This window comes from Thermobia domestica, chromosome 2 (assembly GCF_964235325.1).
Source record: "Thermobia domestica chromosome 2, izTheDome1.hap1.1, whole genome shotgun sequence".
NCBI classification, from domain to species: Eukaryota; Metazoa; Arthropoda; class Insecta; order Zygentoma; family Lepismatidae; genus Thermobia; species Thermobia domestica.
The window spans coordinates 161515688-161538827 of record NC_137455.1 but is presented as its reverse complement, the minus strand read 5'-3'; the positions used below and the strand labels follow the sequence as shown (position 1 = coordinate 161538827).

The 23140-nt window shown below is 34.4% G+C and overlaps 1 protein-coding gene across 1 annotated transcript in view; it reads right to left on the bottom strand.

Annotated features, from left to right (window-relative positions):
* The window catches only part of LOC145676777 (uncharacterized), a 141084-nt gene that overhangs the window by 8602 nt on the left and 109342 nt on the right, over nucleotides 1–23140 (bottom strand). The window contains exons 2-5 of the mRNA XM_081747577.1: nucleotides 22123–22211; nucleotides 10571–10676; nucleotides 5676–5761; nucleotides 2469–2598 (exon numbers count right to left, since the gene is read on the bottom strand). Of these exons, the coding sequence (XP_081603703.1) occupies nucleotides 2469–2598; nucleotides 5676–5761; nucleotides 10571–10676; nucleotides 22123–22197 (397 nt within the window). The 5' untranslated portion in view covers nucleotides 22198–22211. The remainder of the gene's footprint in view (nucleotides 1–2468; nucleotides 2599–5675; nucleotides 5762–10570; nucleotides 10677–22122; nucleotides 22212–23140) is intronic.

The following is a 23140-nucleotide window of genomic DNA, read 5'->3' as shown; positions in this document are numbered from 1 at the left end:
ACGCAGACTGAAAGTATTTGAAAATAAAATCCTGAGACGAATATTCGGACCCAAGAGGAACGGGAATGAGGGAAACTTCATAACGAAGAACTGCATAATTTATACGGTTTACCAAACATCGATATAAGGTCAAGTCTAGGAGGCTCAGGTGGGCAGGTCATACAGCCAGAATGGAAAAAAGGTAGGAACGCTTTCAAAGTTTTAACTGGAAATCAAATCGGAAAATGTCCATTAGGAAGACTTGGGCGCAGATGGGAGGCCAATATTAGAACGGACGTCGCAGAAATAGGAATACAAATTAAAAACTGGATCCAGTTGGTAAGGATTGAAGTCAGTGGAGAGCTTTTGTAAACGCGGCATTGAACCTTCGGCCATAGGCCATAGAGAGAGAATATATTTAAGTTAAGCACAACTGCACAACAACCATGAGTGAGTGGTTAGCTTTTGCGCTTCTATGGGGAAGTCCGGGATTCAACCCCGCATTCGACCATTTTGACAAAAGTTTTTCTTAATTGTATCTGTGAATGTAGAGATAATGCGTGTACTGTGAGTTCTGGCCGACTTCCTTTCTTATCGTTTTTAAATCATTGTTATTACTAATTACCAGCAGTGATGGGTTTGCGAAGGGGGTTAGGGTGGGGATGTCTTACGGGTGAAGCTTGTATCCCAGAATTACAGAATTTCTAAAACAAACTAAATATTTGTTATGCCTTTACTCAAACTGCAAGCTCTTTTCAAATAAAAATTAGGTATTTTTAGAAAAACTAAACATTAATAAGAAAAAACCCCTCCCAATATACTTTTCTAAATCCGCCACTGATTATCAGTATAAAATGATCTTCAAGGTTTTATCCGGAAGGTTATTGCTGAATATACAAACAAAACGAAATATTAGTTATGCTTGTACTCAAACTCCCACATAAAAATTAGGTAATTTTTATAAAAACCAAACAATAAGCAGAGAAACTTCTCAAAATACTTTTCTGAATCCGCTACTGATTATTTGTATAAAATGGTATTCAAGTTTGTATCCGAAGATTATTGCTATATCATTGCACAGCTACAGTATAACAAGAATGTAGAAGTACGCTTTGACAGAGATACTGACAGACGTACGCTCTGACGGATATATTGAAAAACAAAAGGTTAACTTATGTGCTAAAAGCTAGAGTAGGCCTGCTAATCTCTAGGAAATGAAACACGGATGACTAAAAAGAAATGATGTAGAAAAGAAAAAAATGTCAATAACTCAGAAGTTGAAATAAAGTTAAATATCTTCTACAATTGCCTTCAAATACTACGTACTTTATGTTTAATTCATAAAAAATGTGTTCCATCCATCATGATGGTGAATTCCAGAGCGAAATACAGCATTTAGGTCATGAAATCTTATTTAACTTTAGAGTATACTATAAGAAAGCTATTTAAGTAGAAAAATCATGAAAATGAAGAAAAAAAAAAGCTAAAATTTCCAAAATTCTAGTTTTTTTTTTTTCAAAAAAGCCGGCTTTTTATGTGCAAAAAACCAGATTCAAATAAAGCTGGCTTTTTTGCATCTCTACTACGTATTACAGAAAATTTTGCGTTGTGTAAACCACACTAGTACTTTTAAGTGTTATTATTCACCTTCAGTGTTGAGCAAACGTTTATACGAGAGGCCAAAAGAAAATATACTCTAGGTGGGTCAAGGAAAGTTATTAAGAACAATGGCAACCAGTGCCTTAATTCATCAGATTAGGAATCATATCGCGTACCGGATAGATCTTTCAGACTTGCCACGTCTGGCCTGTGGGCTATACTTTGCCCATCACTGGCTCGAGGGAACTGTAATTCTATTATTTCAAGTTTGGTTTAGTTATTGTCTTAAATGTACTCTTATTACAAGTCTGAAATGTGTAAATACATAAAAACACTTCAACTACTAAAAATGAAATGAAATCTCAGCTTTACGTCCCACGGTTATGCCGGCTAGGCTAAAGGTGACGGTGGTAAGAAGTGAATGAAATGGTGGAATGAAGAAAATGGGAGGCAACGGGAGAACCCCGAGGAAACCCACGCACATGGTGTTTGTCCACCACAAAGTTCACTTGGCGCGAGTTGGGATTGAACCAATGACCCCATGCACCAGAGGAACATTCCACCACTGAACTATCGCAGTCCCATCCATCAACTATTAACGTAATGAGTGTATGGAGGAAGTTACTTTAGTATTTTTATAATTGCTAATTAGGTAACTACACTGCTAGAATATAATACTATCCCTACGACTTCTCTAATACTATCTACTATTACTTTTAAAAACTCTTTAATAACTTACCCTTATTAGTAATCCTACAGTGTATAATAAATTTCTAATTTACTAAATGGCACATCTCCAAATTCGAGAAAAAAAAATAAGTAGAATCTTAAACTGTCACCGAAATCAACGTTTTGTATCGGAAGCCAAAATTAATCGCAGGTATACTAACCTAAAACCAAAAGCAGCACAAGACCAAGTGGCACTGACAATGCGATCATTATCAGAAGAAAGATAACTGCACAAACAGCAATTCCCATCATCTTCAGTATCAGCCATGGAAGCACCAAGAATCTATTATCCTGAAAGAAACAAGGACAATAAAAAAAAAAAAAAAAAAAATTGTTACGAAGTCAAATGAACAAATTACACCTACAATTAGGTTAAAATTATCAAGATGAAAATATTCGATCAGAAAACCTACACAGTAATACACCTTTTCAATGTTATGAGACTAGAAGTATATCTACCCTATATAAATCATTTATAGCTGTTTATTACACTGCGATCTTTTTCAATGATTACTGTACGTACATACAGTCGTATTAAAGAAGTGTTTTCAATTTGAAAAACTTTCAAGTACTCAAGTTTCTCTGAATACTTTAAAGAAATCCTTTTAAGTATATTTTAGCCGTAGCCTCGGGAACACACGGAAGGAAAATACAATAATATCAATGTGATTAGTTCAGAAAGGAGTCAAAGCAGAAACTACGAAATACTAATATGGAATTTTAATATAAACTGATGTTTTAGTATTGACATTAAAATTAATAATAAAGTTTGATGTTATTCAAGGTAAAACTATAAGACTACTATCGCAAATAGGTATCCCGCATGTTTCCAGTGTATTTTGTAAGACGTGGTAATACTATTCCCAGTAACTGAATCCATTCACTTCAAGAGATTAATATTCAAGCTTTGTCCACTTTGATTATCTTGTTTTATTCGTTGCACTCACAGAAGTGTATGATTATTCTCCAAGTATTAATTCAATTTGTTTTTCCAACAAAGTTTGGATATTCATCTCTTGAAGTTGATTCAATTACTGTAAATTATTTAATTCCCTACAAAATACATTGAAAAGATAGAGAATGTTGATGATCAGCACTTTTTTTTAACTCACTTGAATATTAATTTAATTTTTTTTCTAATTCCTTGTTTTAGCTTTCACTGACTTACGTCTGAAGCAAGCAGTGCTTTTATGTTCATTTATCTAACATTTAATATACATTTTAACTTTACACATAGCATTTCTTATAATCAACAAAATACGTTGTATATTTCATGAATTACATTTCAGTTTTCATTTCTATTTAAAATGCAAATTTTTCCTTTCTTTCAATTGCATGTGATACATACAATTTGATGATAAAAATAGTCATATTTGCAATAGTTCAGAAAATTGATTGATATATGCTAGAAACTGGATGTTCCTGCACTCTAATTGAATTCTTTCTTCTCCACGTCCTAGAATCTTGCACATTGTGCCCAACATTAACTGGACACTAAAATCGAACCTCTAGGTGTAATAATAGAAACAATGTTACTTTTACAGTATGTTGAAAATAGCAAGTTCAATTGTCTATAGTGACTTCTCTACCCAGAGAATATCAAATCTTAATTTTGCCATGCACTGGAACAAGTTAATTCTGAAAATTCGATCTGTTTTAGTTTGCTCACCTATTGCTTTATGCTAGACACAGTATATTCTGATTGATGCTGTTGTGAATTTTTTTCTACCACATTGCCACAGACTTACTATGCAGATGGACATTACTTGATCGCATTTTTTTTGTATAACATGATGTGACGTTAAAGAAATGAAGTACAAGTTTGTAGGCTATCATTGCTTACATCGCAGTAATTGCATGTTCATTGCATATACAAGTAAATGACTTTTTACGGCCTCAAGCGCACTACTCACATTTTACATACATACATACGTATGTATGTATGTATGTATGTATGTAATTCTGCAGTTTGAGTTGCTATTTCGAACCTCTCGAAACAGATTAGAAGCACATATATCAATTAGAATTGTTAGATATTTTATGACTACTGCGATCATCTTACTGCGTTATCCACCATGAATCCCTGCAGCACCAGAATTCTTACTGGAGTCTTTACTCGACTTAGGAGTCCGATCGGACATACCATTGAGAAATAAACCGATCGGACATACCATTGAGAAATAAACCGATCGGACATACCATTGAGAAATAAACCGATCGGACATACCATTGAGAAATAAACCGATCGGACATACCATTGAGGAATAAACCGATCGGATATAATCATTTAAAAAATGAGGAATAATCATTAAAAAAAAAACTGATGCCCATAGACAATCTTGGAAAAGCATCTGATCCACAAATTCTCATTGTAAACAATGAAAAAATTTTCGGCATTAGAAATGGGGCGAAGCACTTTTCGTTTTGTTCTTCGAAATTTTTTTCAAAGCCATTATGCTTAACTATTTGCATCCAGTGTTCCTTCACGAAAACAACTGATGCACTACAAAATTATATTAATCAATAAAAGTCGATCGCTTTGCTCCAAATTTCCGATTATTGCATATCTAATTATTATGTTAGGAGAAGTGGAAGAACTGGTCTGTTACGTTGAGTGTAACATCTCTTTTCAGCTTTAACGTCCCAAAAGTTTAACACGAGATACGAAAATCATGAACGCCCATCGATAATCGGAACCTGCGTATGCTAACAATGTAACTTCAAGGAAGCTCTTGTTTGTAGATATTTTAATATCAACTATGTTACGTGAACCGTTTAATATTAGCAGTGCATTTATACTCAATTACTGACAAGAACTAGGTTTTAATCTAGACAGTTTACTCAATGTCTGGGGAAGAATACCAACCACACTAATCAAAGAGACATTATTTTCTATTTTTTCATCCCCTAGCTCTGAAAATGTTCATGGCAGATTTCTGAAGGACGACTGAGGACAACTTTACTGTTGGTATTCTAATACGAAAAACAGTCACATTATACGGAAATTACTATAATACTGACTCGACGATTCTTTCTTGATGTACAATTATTTCGAACGGAAAACTAATCTCTTTCAGTAACTATGCACTTGATACGCATATATACCCATGTCTGTGACATCTGCATCATTGAAAGCATCGAGTATACATCAAGTATGCTGCCTTCAAAACAAATTTGGACTATCAATGGGCAAGCAATATCCAAGATGTAACTAATTACAATAAAATCTTTGCCCACTTTTGTGAAGCCTGAATTTTCTCCACATGACCTGAACTACTTATTGGAAGTTGGCACTTTTCACTGGAACCGATGTGGTAAACAAGCTTCACTATTAACATAATAACTATATTATTACGAAGACACTTTACCTTGACAGTTCCTATTAGGAGCATAGCTGATGAGATCAAGTTGATGCAAGAACTAGCGATCCATATGGCTGAAATGTATAATACACCTGAAAAAAGAAGTTGTAATCTGAAATAATTTATCACATCACGAACTATATGGTAATGTCGAATACCAATATAATTTATTTATTTAATAATAGTAAATTTATTTGAATGCTGTTACATGTAAAACGCAATAATTCAACTGGATTTGTTCGCATAACAATCTATGACTAACCGCAATGAGTCCACATGACCACTTGAAGTTTCAAGAGTTGCCTAACAACGAAAACTATGCGCAGTTAACATCTTATGCTTTTAGTCTAACAAATGAGATCAATAAATTTGTAAATTTATATTATATACATAGAAAAAATATCACTAAGACTATTATAATCACTATGTAAAACTATAAACAATTACGAAATGCACTCAACTAAATGGACAATTAATTGAATTGTATTGAGATGAGAGTACGATAAAGACATAAGAGCACGCACCCCAGAACTATACAAAGAGCTCTCAAGAGGTTGCTCTGAGGTAGTGTATTCCAAATCACGTACATGCTGAAAAACTAAGTTTAGTATCAAACTGCAAGCCCAGAAAACTAACACTATCAACATACGACAGGAGAGTTTCACTGAAATAAAGGTCAGGATTGGAAACACGTAATGGACAAAAAAAATGAGGACATTTAGTTTTGAAGACAGAAAAACTGAGCCCAGTTTGAGCTGCCAAGGCGAATAAATGATTCAAAATTAGCTGGAGCTGTCGGGTAGATGTACGGTCATGGGAACGACAATAGATGGTAAGATCATCCACATAAAGGTGACCATGGGCATGAAAAGTAATACGAGGTGCATGCCAGTCATTTCCATATTAATTTTCAAACAGATTTCCTTGTTTTCCAATCATATCTTAGGGGGTGTTTACAAACAGATCGAAGTTATCAGCATAACTAAAATGTGTCAGTTGTTCCTAGTTTACTTTGTTGTTCTAATTAGAAACAAGAAATTCAAGTAGCTTGTAAAATTAAATTCATCAAACTAGTCCACTCCTCACAAAACAAAAATAATTGTAGTAGCTACTTCTACTCAAATTCAATCGATTCCTCAACCAAACCAACTGCATTAACTTTTTTAAACATTGAAAAGCATGTTAAAAAGTAAGCTCGTGGCTAAGCGGTTAGCGTACGTACCTTTGGTGTGAAAGATCGGGGTTCGATTCCCGGCGGAGCTCATGTGGTTCGAATCCCACGTTAAACTAAGTCCATGTCAGATATAGAATTGCTGTTGAACGGGACGCTAAAATTAAAATCAAATCAAACAAAAACCATTACGTTAACTTATATATGCTTGGATCTATCAAACTATTTGTCAATATGATGGTTCCTACACGAGTAAGATGATATACGGAAAACGCAAAATTCAGCTTGCTTGTCAAAACACCCAAATGCATCTGAACTAACATCAAGGAATTCAAAGCTATTGGAATAACATATACCGAAAGGACTTTTCGAATCTTATAACCAAACATCCTACGTTAAATTTGAATGTGGACAATATCGATATAAACTGGAATATTATAAACGGTTTCATTCGGAAATATTGATCTCAACGTAGTCAATTCAATTTTCCGATCAAGCTCAGAGGCTGCATAAAGGAGTTTACAGGTGTGCTTAAAGATATCAACATTTTTCATTCTACATAAACACAAAATGGAAGACTTCCATGTTGATTTCGTTAAATAACTATGGTACCATATTGTAAGTACTTTTAAGTGCTTCTTTTTAGCAATATATAAAAACTCTAAAGAAGTCAATACAGTAACTGGTTTATATTTCGTGAGCAGTGAATTAAATTTAATTTGATGTGAATTCATGTAGCAAAAGTTCGTATCTTTCATTTCTTTCTTTATGTCTTTTCCTAGATTGACGAAAACAGCAGTCAGGCTCTGAAATTACATCAACATAGAATTTCTTGAGTTGAGTGATTTTGAGTTTAACGTCCCGTTCAGCAGCGAGACTATATGAGACTAAGATCTACTGATTAACGTGGAATCCGAACATCATGAGCTCCCGCCGGGAATCGAACTCTGGTCTCTCACGCCACAGGCGCGTACGCTAACCACTTAGCCACGAAGGAGCTTCTAGAATTTCTTATAGAAGTATAAAGGGTTAGTGAGTTGTTCCTTTCACAATATGTGCCAGACATCTATATCAGTATTACTCAGTCATTTCCGCTTTATATTTCTCACCGTATTCTTAACACAATTTTAAATGCCTAAAGGCACAAAACCGCTCTCCCTTGTTCCATTTTTTTCAAACATTCACAGAAAACTGATATTTGAATTTTTATTAGATTTCATTATGCTGTAAGCTTCGCTTCGGAAACTACGATCGATAAAAATCTTCACTTTCGAACTTCAATTTTTTTTAAAATCTTTGAGAAAAATATACTTGTGGACAATTTAATTAGACATAGCTGCCATCCTGGGTAAGTGGCGCTGAGCTCGACCCGGAAAATGTAATAGGACGGCGTGGGATGTAACAACGGGAACGTCAGACCTCGCATGGGCTGAATGAGTAACAGTTTATTACAGGTTGGATAAGACAAGACCTAATTTGCTTGCGGCCAGATGAATGGGCCACTCCATCTTTGAAGTCGTGCAGGCATTGGGCTTTTCAAGGGCAATCGTACACTCAAGAAAGTATCGTGAGTACATCGATATGGGCAAAGCTACCGCCGCGTCGTAATGTACGACGCGTTGATGACAAGGGTCGCCGTCGGCTAGCTCAGATGGTAGGAGTGGATAGACAGGCCAATCACTCCAATTCAATGTTGGACAACGACATGAGCAGTCATACCATGCAGAACTATCTCCGCAATGAAGTACAGAAGCAACCGTCGCATGAGGGTACCTATGCCCAACATTTGTCACAAGGCACAACGACTAACGTGCGCAAAGGACACTGCTATTGGACGCTCGAAGCATAGAAAATGGTGCTTGGACATGTCAAGATAAGATTGGCAGACACTCATGGCCGGGAACAAGTGCATCGTTAACCACATGATTGACTGGATCTCTCTTGCCGGCGAAGTAGAATTCACACCGGGGTGGTAGTATCATTCTTATGTTCACGTGGAATGATAAGGGTTCCTTCGTACATCTGGTAAAGACTTTACCGGCGAACGCTACAGAAATTTGCTGGCAGATCCTGTTCATCCCTTTGTTCACCACCATCTTGCAGACAACCTGTACCTACAAGCTAGACAATGTCCCTGGCCATCGCTCCCGAATCGTGGCTAAGTGGATTGATTAGCACTCCACGGAAGTGAAGATTCTTGCTTGTACCCCGAGAAACCCCGACCTCAATCCTATTGAACACATCTGGAATTCTGTCGCGAGGAATGTGCGTGCTCTGGACCCTGCTCAGACTAATATCCGTGAATTATGGGAAGCTGTGCAGCGATCGGTTAATATGGCTTCCCAACGATTCTGGTGTCTTGTAAAGTCCACACCGCGTCGCAAACCAGGGAGTCAAGTAAAAAAAACTGAGCAGCTACATGCTACTAGTAAGATTTCTAGTTCAGTTACTAAATAAATAAATAAATAAATAAATAAATAATATATATACTTTTCTCATGAGTAACTGAACTAGATACCCATATAAACATGCGGAGTATTTATTTATTTATTTATTTATTTTAATGTCCGTTTCGTACGGTTTACTATTTTTATTTCTCTAACACGAAAGAAAAATAGTAGCGAAAAGACCACCAGAAAACAAAGTCGGGATTTTTGATAAAAGACAAAAGAATAAAATATTTATCCTCAAAAGTTTGGAAATTAAGTTTCATAAGTGATGGATAGCACAGGAAATTCTGAAAGACAATACAAGAGTATTAAAATTCTCCACCACAAAGGGGAAAAAATACGAGTCTCCGAGTATTGATAGCTTGATTTTGTTTTCGTATTTCGATTATCTGAAACAAGGAAATGTCAATGGATAATTGAATGAAACAAGTATCTCAGAATACAGGATAAATAATTAAAATTGTTAATTATTAAAAAAAAAAAAAAAATAGCAGCCTTGTGTGTTCTAATATCTCACGAACACATTTTTATTGCATTGCAATACTGAAAACCTATTGAAATTAGTCTAGCAAAAGAACATAGGGAGGTGAGAAGGCCCATTCGCTACTATAGGTACAACAAGAATAAATATATAGACCATTTAATCCAATTTACTTTGACTTAATCTATTATCCATTATACGCTCCAAAATATCTTTAGCTTGACAAAAATAAGTAAGTAAAATTTGTCTTTCTCTTTGGTTTGTGTCCCTCAATGGTAGCCTAGACACCACTGAATTACAAGACAAAGAACACAACTTGTGTTTTTTTAAGTTAAGCTACAATGATTTTTTTTTTGAGCGTCCCAAAATCGGGCAACAGCACATAATGGATTTTTAAAAAAATCTCTAAACGGTAATACTAAAAACTATTCAAACTTAACTCGTCAAAATAACATGCATGATGAAGACGCACATTTACAAAACATACTCGAGATAATCTGTCCTATTTAACATTGAGGTATCTTATTACCAAAAGAAGTTTCAGAGCGGTTGAATTGTTGGAGACTAGCAGATAACTTGAAGCTTGAATAAGAACTCTTTCATAGTCACCTTAGAACTAAGAAACTAAATATTTAAGTAAAAATGACCTATTTCAAATATGTATTATTATTATTATTATTATTATATGATGTTACCGGCAGCCAAGTAATCTGTAAGAAAGCAATGTAATTCGCAACTATCCAAAATTTAACTGACTTGTGTTAAACATTCATTTATACAGTTTTTGGTAAGATCTTACCAGCTTCCGCATTCATTCTGATATCTGCATCCTGAAACTGCTCCGAAAATTTATCCGGCATAGCAGCCATCACGCTAGAAGTAGCCAATGTCATTATACTTCCAATCTAAAAAAGAAAAGCAGTAAGAAAAAGAATTGTTTATCTCCAAACAGCGAGTCGATTGAACTTATGATACACATGCTAATATATACGTATGAATATCAAAGGGAAAGGGGAAAAAATGCTCTAAAACTATGGAAAATTAAGAATTAAATTAAAAACAAAATAGTTGCATAATGGAATAAACTAGAAAACATATTAAGAGACAAAAGTTCCATTACCTTTCCCAACCACCAAACGCTACTTGTACAATATTACAGTCACCCATGTAAGTATCTACCCCCTGACTACTGCAACTCCCATTAGGCGGGTCCGGCGCCTTTGCTGGTGTCAAACTGCTGGATGAATGCAACCCAACTTACACATAATTCTAGCCACCAAATACAGTTTGTAACCCTCGGCAGCACTGAAACTGGTTTTTGGTGTGGAGTTTATGATCCATGGAAAATTTATCCATTTAAGATTAATATCTATTATTTACTTTATCACCTGCTATCTAACTTTTATCACCTTTTATCCGATGAGCCTATATCAGTCATAACTTCTTTTGTGTACAACTTATTATTTCATTACATACTGCATGCTAAGAAGGAAGAAAACACTGATCATGCATGAGTTAGAAAATGGTTGAAAAACTAAATGAAAAACTAAAAATATAAAATCTGGAAGAACTGAAGGAAACAAGTTTGTAAATTGGTCTTCTTCATAGTTCTACGCTAATCTCAGTTATTATCGTCATTTTCCAACATCTCTTTCCTTCACTATTTACGCCAAATTTCCCTTTTTTCGTACATTGTGAACACATGCGCAAGGTACACTCATGTCCAAAATTATTGTCGCATGTCTACAAATTTGTTGTTCTAGGAATATAATTTGATAACGAATTCGCCCGGTATTTCTTATAATGTTAGTATGTGTATAATCGGCAAAGACATATGGCAAATTTCATGTCAAAAGAGCAGTAAATAAGAACAATAAAACGAAAATAAAATTTTCTTGATCATTTAGCAAAATTTTATTTTGTTCATTATAATTTTCGTATTCATAGTTCTTTTCGTATGAAATTTAACACACACACATTTCCCGATTCTACACATAGTATCAGTATTAAAAGTACCCTGCAAAATCATTATCAAATTATATTCTTACAAGAAGACAGTTATAGATATGCGACTATTATTTTGGACATGAGTGTACATTTTGAAAGCTTGTTTCATGCTAAAGGGAATGACATTTACCATGATGTTCGGATAAATATACAATGTTTAGATACTTGTGTACATATTTTTTCTTATATACGAAATTTTGTATTGTCAAGCAGGATTGAGAAATGCCAAAATTTCTCCTTCTACCACTAACTTCCGTTCGTGTTTAACTCACTATCCTAACAATATTTCGATCCTCTCTGAAATCATCCTCAAGCGCGGACGTGATGCTAACTGCAATCTATTTTTTGGTTACATTATTATATATTTTGAAATCGTGTAAACAGAAAAATCGGCACCCAGTGTTCCACAGTACATTTCTGTAATTCTATTCATCACTTCTGAGTTTTTGTGCAAAAAGACCTGATGCCTTAATTTATGTTACTTGTTCTTGTCCACCGCTATCTTGCAAAATAATGGAATAAATTTACTTGCCCTTTGTGCATTCAAAGCAAGGAAAATTGAATAATTTTGATATAATTTCTATTTTCTTCCAGCAAACATTCTCAAACTATGGCTTCTTGACTAGTTATGAAGATCAACGTTGCCACGTCAATGTTATTTATTTCCTGTGTGAAAAAACACCTTGTTCATTACTTGTTTTTTTTAAAAGGATTTCTATTTACGTTATTCACATTTAAAAAAATGATAAAATCAAAATTCCTTACATTCAGTTGAAGTTAAATACAGTTGTAAACAGAGACGATTATAGGGGAATCAAATTTATGATGGGATAAATTTGATTTCGATTCCTGTGAATGGATGCGTTAATTATCATACCGATATGCATGTAGCTCATGGAGAGCTGAAGTTAATGCCACAGGGCTCGAACTCCAGGTCTCCAAGTTTAAAATTGATTATTGTTCTCCGAAAGATAAAAGAGAAAGTAAAAGTGATACTATTAACTAATGTATACTCTACTTTTTCCCCAAAACGGTGTAACCAGGGCGCTAGGAAAAAGTAGGCGCGTAGTTATTACGAAAGTTTAGGTATAGAAATCGCCGGTTAATATTTGCAGAATATCCACATGCTGCAAAGCTGAAAGAAACATAACCTACTAGTTTGGTACTCAAGAGACGGGCTGTGCTGACTATCCCACATGCAGCAAGTGAATAATAATAATAATAATAATAATAATAATAATAATAATAATAATAATAAATAATAATAATAATAAATAAATAATAATAATAATAATAAATAATAATAATAAATAATAATAATAATAATAATAATAATAATAATAATAATAATAATAATAATAATAATAATAATAATAATAATAATAATAATAAATAATAATAATAATAAATAATAATAAATAATAATAATAATAATAATAATAATAATAATAATAATAATAAATAATAATTGCTAAGTGAATGAAATTTAAAAAAAATTAAATGAAGAATAATTTGGATTGTTAAGCCTGAAACGGTCAGCTCAGCTTGTCTCTCACTATGTTGGTGCAACAATTTAAAAAAATGATCTATCAAAGTTTGGAGAGGGCAGAAAGTTAAAATGGCAATGCATCAAATGAAAACAGTTACATGAAAGTTAAGTAACAGTGATAAAATTTATTTTTAAGTTTTAAAAATGAATAAAAAGAATCATAAATTAGTTAACAAAATAACAATGAGAGGGATTTCTAAAAAAAATAGATTTAAAAAAAATCAATTAAACAAATGTTCTCAATCCCTTCAAATAAGTTCAAATAAGGAGATTTCAGTAACCAGATCCTTCTATACTGATGCTAAATTTGGTACTATTCACGAAATCTGAAGGATTTCGGCTTCCTGTTTGTAGTTCTACTATTTTTATTATTATTTTTTTTATAACATACTACAAAATCAGAGCACTTCTAGAACAATATTATTTTGACAGTTTAGGACAGTTACAAAGAAAGATTGAAATGAATTCTCTGTTTTTATGATTTGTTAACTTGACACAATAGCAAAATAATTGTTTTAGCGAATATAAAAGTACTCATTACACACAACTTAAATCTCTCAAGGAGAACTATAAAAAGAAATTGATGAAAGTAGAAAGAGGTGAGTTATCGAGTGAAAAGAAAAAAAAAATATAGATTTTGACTTGCTAGCAAGATGAGAACAATCACAAAAAAATATAGAAAAGAAGATAGGACAGACGTGCACTTCTAAAACCTTATTGTTTACGCATTGGTCTATATAATAATCATATAAGCAAATTTATATACATATTCAGCATTAAAATAAATGAATCACCTCAAGACATTTAATAATTTCAATTATTTCTATAATAATAATAATATATGGTATTATCATACACATTTACACTTACACAGAATATATATATATTTAAACAAATATTCATAGTGGTAATTAGGTAGGTTAAACGAGTATTTGGCCAAGTACTCCAGCTGGGGAATGTCGACATTTGAATTTGTAGATACGTTTCTTGTAAATATTTCTTTTGCGGGGATACGCCTAAGCCTAATATTTCTCATCTAAGCTAATCTAATTTGAGTCACTTTAATTCATAGTTTGATGCCGCAATATATATATATATATATTTCATTTCCCTTATTTACTCTCTATGACTCGGTCTATATGAACTACGTACGGTTGGACATAACTTAACTACATGTTCTTGTCATTAAACACTACTCGTATTCATAGCTTATATAACCTGGCTATATATATTGTCGACACATTTCTCATATTTTAGGAACAGTGAGCTTACAATCACATACTTTTAAAAAAAATGAGAACTTTTCTCTTTGCAAATAATGCCTATTCAATGATTAAAAATTTGATATTTTTACAACACTGCATTACCAGGATTAAAACGAATACCAGTATACTTGATAAATTCATGTTACAAAAAATGTTGTAAATGCTGAACTGAGATCTGATTTGTTAACTTCTTTACACTAAGCTATAATTCCATTTTTTTTTAAATATATTACAAAACGTTAATTAATCATAGCAGAAATTCCAATTATATTCTTCATGGTCATGATAATAAAATAAAAATAATGTAGAAAACTCATCCTGGTTATTGTATGTAAATTTGAAAAAAAATAAAGTTTATAAATCGTTCCTTCCGTCCAACGACAGAAAATTGGAATATTGATAATTATTCCGACCTGATGCTACACAGAGTTTATAGATAAGAGGATGGGATCGGCCAAAGTACTCCGGCTTTGAATCGTAACACGGGAGAAAAATGTTTAAAACTTCTCCTACCTTTTCGCCGTTGCCTTGCATCTTTGGATCGTCCACTTTAGATGTATTTACCTCAGTGCTGCGAAGCCACCACACTACACTGCACGCGATGTAGCTCCTGCTATACACTACACCGTGGATCATGGAAGTCCTTCCTTCATAACCCGACGGCTGCATCTCTGGCAGATGAGTCTTTTCTGATCCTCGGGCTACCTCCTCTCGAGACGAGAATTCTTGGAAGGTTTTCCCCACTACTGGTCATCTAGTCTTTCTTTCTTTCTTTCTTTGTTTTATATATATATATATATATATATATATATATATATATATATATATATATATATATATATATATCAATTTGATCGCACACCTTCACTCAGTTTCTCCATCAGGCACTAATGTACGCGTGTTTATCTCACCACTATGAAGCGGGAATGTAACTTTGCCACTTAGTACGTCGTTTAACCAAATTAAAAAAAAGAAAATGTTTAGAAAAAAATTGCGAATGATATAGTTTTTTTTTTTTCGTACGTATGTAAATATAGATTATATGTATATATATAAAATAGTTCTGGAGCGAGTAAATGTAAATTTAGTTGTCACGCGAGTTACCTTAACAAAGCACCACTATATATATTTAGCCGCACATTCTGATTTGTACTTAATACACACACAAAAAAAAAATATGTGAACGGAATGTAGGAATCTTGAGTTGTGTGTCTTTGCACCACTAAGATCTTGCAGCTACTCACTTCCCCGAGTGCTTTTCAACTAACTCCCAACAAATTTTTTTTTCTCTTCTTTGAAATTTTAAAAATTAGAAACTCTCTGTGTTAGTGGCTGGTTTATTTTAAAAGAAAATCCGTTGTAAAGGATGGCGCAGTAGAGTAGATGACCATTGTCCAGTTTTCTGCTTTCTTTTTAAAAAAATACGTTTTTCAACTTGGGTGGTGTGCTTCCTTCAGCCAGAGTAGGGGGGAACCTTACTGACCCTTCTTCGGTGAAAGTGGGTGATCGATGGAAGACAAACGGTTCTCGGAGGTTAGGAGAAGGGATGTTTACTTAAAAAAAAAAAAGAAACTGACTCTGCCAAAAATAAATATTTTAATATAAAATAATTTTGAACGTTATATATTGAAAATGCATAAGAATATTTGCTCATGGGAGCGAATGTTACACAGGGAAACCTCTACTAACGGACACCTCTATAAAGCGGACACCTCCCTTAACGGACATATTTTGTAATCCCCAAACACTGTAATAGGAAAAAACATATTGGCAAACCTCTCTAAAGCGGACACTCTCTAGTACGGACACGGACAGTCTTTTCTGTCTTTTATAAGTATTATTTACCTCCGTATTACGGACACTTTCTCTAGAAATAAGTTGAAAAGTGTAGTCAAAATACATTTTTAGTTAGTAATTCATACATGTGTCACCAAGAATGCATTGTGACAACATTTTGCCTCCTCAACTGTCTGCTCTGCTCAGCAATCCAGATGAAGCGTCTCTGTTTAACAACACTCTTATGTCCTTTGCTTGCATCCAACTCCCACCCAAGCTGTTTTAGACACAAAAGTGATTGACAGTTGCCCGCCGTTAGGGATGACACGTTATGCTATGCTACTGTCCCGTTGGAGTCTCTAACCAACCAGAAGACAAATTTAATATTTTTTGCCCTCAGGTATATATATTGTCTCAAAAAAGACACTTCAGGACTGCAATTACCCCACGAATTATAGCGCCATACTGAAAACGAAGGAAGTACTGATAAGTGTAAAGTGCAGAGAACTATAACATGTTATTTCCATGTGTGCCCCGAACAGAGTATTGGATGACAGGGGATAATGCATGTATTATTCGTAAATACGTGATTCATGCAAAAATATTTTTTTTCTAATTGTATATTACCTTGCTCACTAATTTACATAACAAAATACTGAAACCTCTTGAAGGCGGACACCTCTCTATAGCGGACAATTTTTGATTCCCCACGGCTGTCCGCTTTAGAGAGGTTTCACTGTAGTTCATTACATGGTTCCACCCATGATCCAGATTCCCACTATGAAGTTAAATTCGGGTCTTGTTACTCCAATGAAAAATTGAAACATCCCTACCAATGTTCTTCGAGCAAGAGTATGTACGACTATTTCATGGTCTGAAGATATCTGGACAATCCTAATATGGGGAGCTCATTTCTCGCATCCTGTGTGTGTTCGATCCTCGTCTCTTGATATTCCTTCTGATAATGGCTCTGTAGTGACTTTTGCAACTGCAAAAGGCTGCGTAAATCTGCAGAAGACAACTAATCTATATAATAATTTTAGTCAGGAATTTTGAAAGCTGGTCCCAGATTTGACTGCAGATTTTATGCCAAAATTGTCTATTTCCCCCTCACCCTTTCAGGAGTATCCGACACTGGCTCTGGCTGAAAACTTGATGACAAAATTGTTAAATATTTCCCTCTTTTTTGGGATCAGGGGGAATTCGTGAATTTCTAAGAGAATGAGGGAAACAATTTTGGCATCAAATTTTCAGTCAAATATGCGACCAGCTTTATGGGGAATTTCTGAAAAGATAAGGAAACAGGCCAGAATTTTGGCATCCAATATTGAGTCAAATCTGGGGCTAGCCTTAAAAATTTGTTCTCTTCAGCTCCACACCCACCCACCCACACACACACACAAATCAGGACTATCCAAACATCTCCAAACACCATGAAGCAGACAAAATCTGTCTTACATTCCTGCTCAAACAATGATAGAAATGTGAACAGGTCTTCTCGGGCTAGCAGCCAGGTAAATACTGCTATATCTTGCGACGTTTCGAGGGCTGACATAGTCCTCATCTTCAGGCGAATATGATGGTGCAATGGAGTGTATGGAATATATATACTCATGTATGATTGAACTCTTCTGATTGGTGGTTGAAATGGCGGCTTCTGATTGGTGGTTGAAATGGCGGGATATGATTGGTGTCCATGTTTTACTCAGTTGGAATCCTGTGTCTGTTAAGGATCGTTTTTTACTTGTGTGATTGCAACGGCTTCTTTTATCCTCCTGTCCCAAACTCTTGAACATTTTGCTATTATTTCGGCATCTGTGAACAAAATCTTATGTTGCTGTTTGATGCTATGTTCAGCCAGTCCGGATTTTTCTGGTTGGTTTAGTCTGATGTAACTCTTGTGTTCTTTGCATCTGGCTTCAATGGTTCGTCCTGTTTGTCCAATATATGACTTACCACATTCACATAGAATGCGGTAAACTACAGGAGTTCGGAGGCCCAGGTCGTCTTTGGTTGTTCGTATTATTTTTGCTGGAGGTTTGTGTATTGTCCTGATGATGTACCTGGCAAATAGTCTGCAGAGTTTTTCAGAAGTGTTCCCGGTGTATGGGAGGCAGACTGTGTTCTTCCGTTCTTCATTCACATTTTCTCCTGCACTTTTGTCCCTGTTGTTAGTGTCCTTCGTTCTGGTCCTTTTCAGGGCCATATTTATATCTCGAATTGAGTATCCATTTTGTAGCATGGCGCTGCGAAGGTGATTAAGTTCCTCTATTAAACAATCCTTGTCGGAGATGCAGAATGCTCTATGTGCTAAAGTGTTGAGAACTCCAAGCCGTTGAGCTTTGTGATGGCAACTGTTTGCATTCGGATATAAATCTGTATGTGTGTTTCCTGTATACCCTATGGCCTAGGCTGCCATCCGGTCTTCTGTATATCATGATGTCAAGAAATGGTAGACGTCCATTTTGTTCAACTTCCATCGTGAATTTAATATTCGGATACTGGTTATTGAGATGCTGCAGGAATTCCCGTAAGGAGTTGCGTCCATGTGGCCAGAGGGTGAAGGTGTCAACATATCTATAGAAATGTGTGGGTGCAAGTGGTGCTTTCTTCAGTGCTTCATGTTCAAAGTGCTCCATATAAAAATTGGCTACTGCAGGTGAGAGTGGAGAACCCATGGCGACGCCGTCTGTTTGCTCATAGTACTGACCACGGTATAGGAAGACGGTTGAAGTGAGAACATGTTGAAAGAGATCCAATATCTCTGTTTACAAGAGTTCCGATCAAGGATACAATACTGCTTCTTGGGAAACACTTCCAGCCTGATATTTGTGGAAATAAATATCAACATTGAAGTGGCAACGTTGGTCTTCATAACCAGTCCGGACGCCATACTTTGAGAAGATGTTTTCAGGAAGAATATATATATATATATATATATATATATATATAAATAAATTAGTTCAACTATTAAACTAAAGTACAAACTTAAAACAAAAATCAATACCATCATTGCTAAAATCAAGACTTAATTATAGTAACAAAGAAATAAGGATCACATATGAATATTGTACAAAAGTGGTTTGAAACTTCAGAATTACGCAAGTACACTGAAACGCTGAGTGCCGATTTCTCTCTTCACGCGTTTTGGAGAGAGAATGTAATTTTTTAAAAAACAGATTCCGGTTAGCATCATATCTATGCTCGAGGGTAATTACAGAGAGACTCGAAATATTGTGAGGATAATGATAAACACGAATGGAAGTAGGGGGTACAAGGTGAGATTTTGAGTTTTAAAATATGTGCTCACGAGCACAGTTGAGTAATTAGGATTAATTATGTATAGACCGTAGTATTTTTTTCAAGCTAAAAAAAATCGGCAAGGGGTATCATAAAGGGGAGATTTTTTCGATTATTTTTTCTCAACATCTCGCACCGTTTGCAAGATTTGAGCCTACTTCCGGTTGGAGTTTGTAATTCATGTATGACCAGTGTTTTCTTTCTTTTTGCATGCAGTACGTAATAAACAAATACATCACATATACAATTATAATGTCAGTTATATATGGTGTTCATTGGGCAAAACACTCAAAAAATAAAGATTTATCTTAGACTCGAGAAATGCTTATCCTTCCTTTTTCATTATTATTTGGCCGTGAAACATACGCCTGAGACATATAAAACTCCAATATACAACAATGTGGTGTTGGAATGCAAAACGCGTAGGATATGCTGCTTTAGTTTTTTTATTACAACGCTTCCAGTGTACCCTAAAAATGTAATAAAGAAATGATGTTTATGTCTTTTTTAAATATTCAATTAGAACTGGACAATCTACGCAAAGCAATCGATCAGTGAAAACGTCATCTTTCTAGAGCCTGTAATTTCCGAGATCTCAATGTCGAAAGGGTTGGCCACAAACATATAAATTTCCAGAAACATATAGTTTAAAAGAACTCCAAAGATGGCAGCATAGTTCATTTGCATTCATTTTGGAGAAGGCTTATTAAAATACAAAAGTTTTGAACACTAATTTCATATATCTTTTTCATAAAGTTTGTGATACTTAACTAATTTAGACTATTTAAAGTACAAATACTTAAACTGTGTCTGTTAAACGTGAAATCACACATAACCGTAAATGAAATATTTGAAAGCTAAAGTTATAGGTTGGAACTCGGGCAATTGCTATTGTAGCATTTATATATATATATATATATATATATATATATATATATATATATATATATATATATATATATATATATAGGGTGGTAGGTAACTCCACCGACAAACTTTGGGAGGTGATTCCTTATATGAAATGAAAGAAAAGAGCTCTAACAAACATGGGACGAAAAACTTCTTTCAGAGTTATGAACCGCCGAAAATTCACGTTTCGAAACGCTCTGCCTTTTTAACTACAGAACCGATCCCAAGCGGTTTAAGGAATTACGAAGGAACTAGTATGCGAACTATCTAAATATCCATGTTTTACCATCCTCCGTTATCGGCGAAACTAACAGTAAAAAGGAAATTGAGGTGTATATATAAAGAACGCACTCTTTATTGTTGTATTGAGGCAAAAAAAATTAAGTTCAACTTCGGGTATCTTCGGAAAACAGTAAACCAAATCTGCTGGTTCAAACCTCCAACCAAGCCAATCTTAGCAATCAGGAAAAATCGTGTGAAGTGTTTTTCCTTCTTTTAAATAGAATAAGACGTGTTGGAATGTTATTAAGTGTAGAAAAAAGTAACATGATTGAAATACTTAATGATACAATATTTCGAAACTATGCATTCATATGCTCGTTTTGTCATTTTGATATTCATACGTAAAAGAACATTTCCATATGTAAAAATGAAAGGAAAGACATCGAACATAAAATAAAAGACAAAGGAGGACAAAAAACAGCATTTGCAATGGATATGAATGTCATTGTCTTGTAAATCCATTTATATTTCGTTAGATGAAACTCGCCTAGAGTGGTCATGTTAGCTCAGTGATAAATGTTGGAGTTCAAATCATAAGGTCGAGAGTTCGATTCCCATTTGGGTCCATTTTTTGTACGAAATTCTATTTTCTGCAATCATGAAAGATTATATAAAATAATTACATTAAAATACGTTAGTTGTATATATATATATTCATATAATCATTGCAGAATGTAAGTAATTATTATGTTTAAAATATAACAGATTGGTAGTTCACAGAACGTCTGTATAATATATGAATGTTAAATACAAATTTAAAAATCGTGTAATAAATAAGTTTGTGGTGTGTTTATTTGCAGCTATTTGTCATATAGAGGTTACTTCTCTATATTCTCATTACAGTATGCCGTTTACGTTCTTGAAATATATTCTGAGCGTAAGGAGAATATCCAAAGTCAGATCGTCGTTCCAGACTAAACTAGATAACCCCAAACGCTCAAGAAATTCCTGATCCTCAAAGGTCACGTGAAGACATTGTGCGAATACCGTGAAATAATTATATTAATATGCGAAGAATGAAACAGAACAGGATGGCAATCTTATGATTTAGCTGAAAGTAAGTGCATACTGTGTGTAATGAGGTAGTACCCATTGCAGTGTGTGAATTGCAACACGCTATCAAGTACTTTTTGAACTGTTATTGTTACCACGATTAATCAAATCAGCTGTGATGTCCAAAGAGAGAATATACTAATAAAATTTTAAATTACAATTAATTGAAAAAAAAAAAAACTCTCATAACAGATATATATTGAAACTTACGATTTCAAGCCATCCCAAAATAACTCCACCTGTCTTCAAGTTGCAGCAAAAACAGCACTGTCTCAAACACGGCATAATTGAACCTGGAACTGGAAAGCGTATCATTAATTTTTCTACTTCACATTACATAAATAGTTGTCATTAACATTTGTACTTCATACAAAAGTTATTTGTGGATTTTTGTTTTAAATGGCAATCAGAACATTATGTCAAAATCATATCACAATTTTTAAGAATATTATTCTGCCTTAAAAGAAAATTAAAACAAGATTTCTTGTGATCTTCCATATACAGGAAACTCATACATGGTGTTTCAGACACGTGGACTAGGATATTCCAGTGCAAAACTAAGTGCTAAGAGGTAATCATCGAATAGATTGGACAGAGGAGGGTTTTGTTTCACATTAATCGATTATACGAAATCAGTATTAAGTTTGCTATAAAGTAAAGATAACCGTAAAGAATCTAGCTATAATTGTACGGTGTCCCTGTATATGTGGCATCCTTAATTTCAACTCATGACTCGCTTCTGTAACTGCTATCCTTTCATGGACAATTTAAACTACAGAGAGAAGGAATGAATCATTAGTGGCACCCTTAAAAGCTGCAACTTCAACATCTTACGAAGTATAAAAGATGATCCAGATCATAGTCTGAATTTACTCAATGGGTCACAGAACAGCTATGAAAAACCCTACATTCGCCTCTGACAGTTTGCCTACTGATGACGCAAACTTTTACGTGTCGGGTTGGGTTAAACAGAATGTATGGTACTGGTATGATTTGGCGGATTCGCATTGTGAGTATTTTTAATCGACGGAACTCTACGGCGATGGGTTATCGACCCATGTTATATATATCTTGTCTTCACGGCATCGGAAGATAAGTCATCCCCTAAGTTTTTTTTAGCATGATGGTGCCTCACTATTGTGGTAGCGGGTCAGTAATTACTTTGATCAGCAGTTTCCTATCGTGTGTATTGGTCAGTGAGGTGTTGTACAATGAACCACTCGATGCC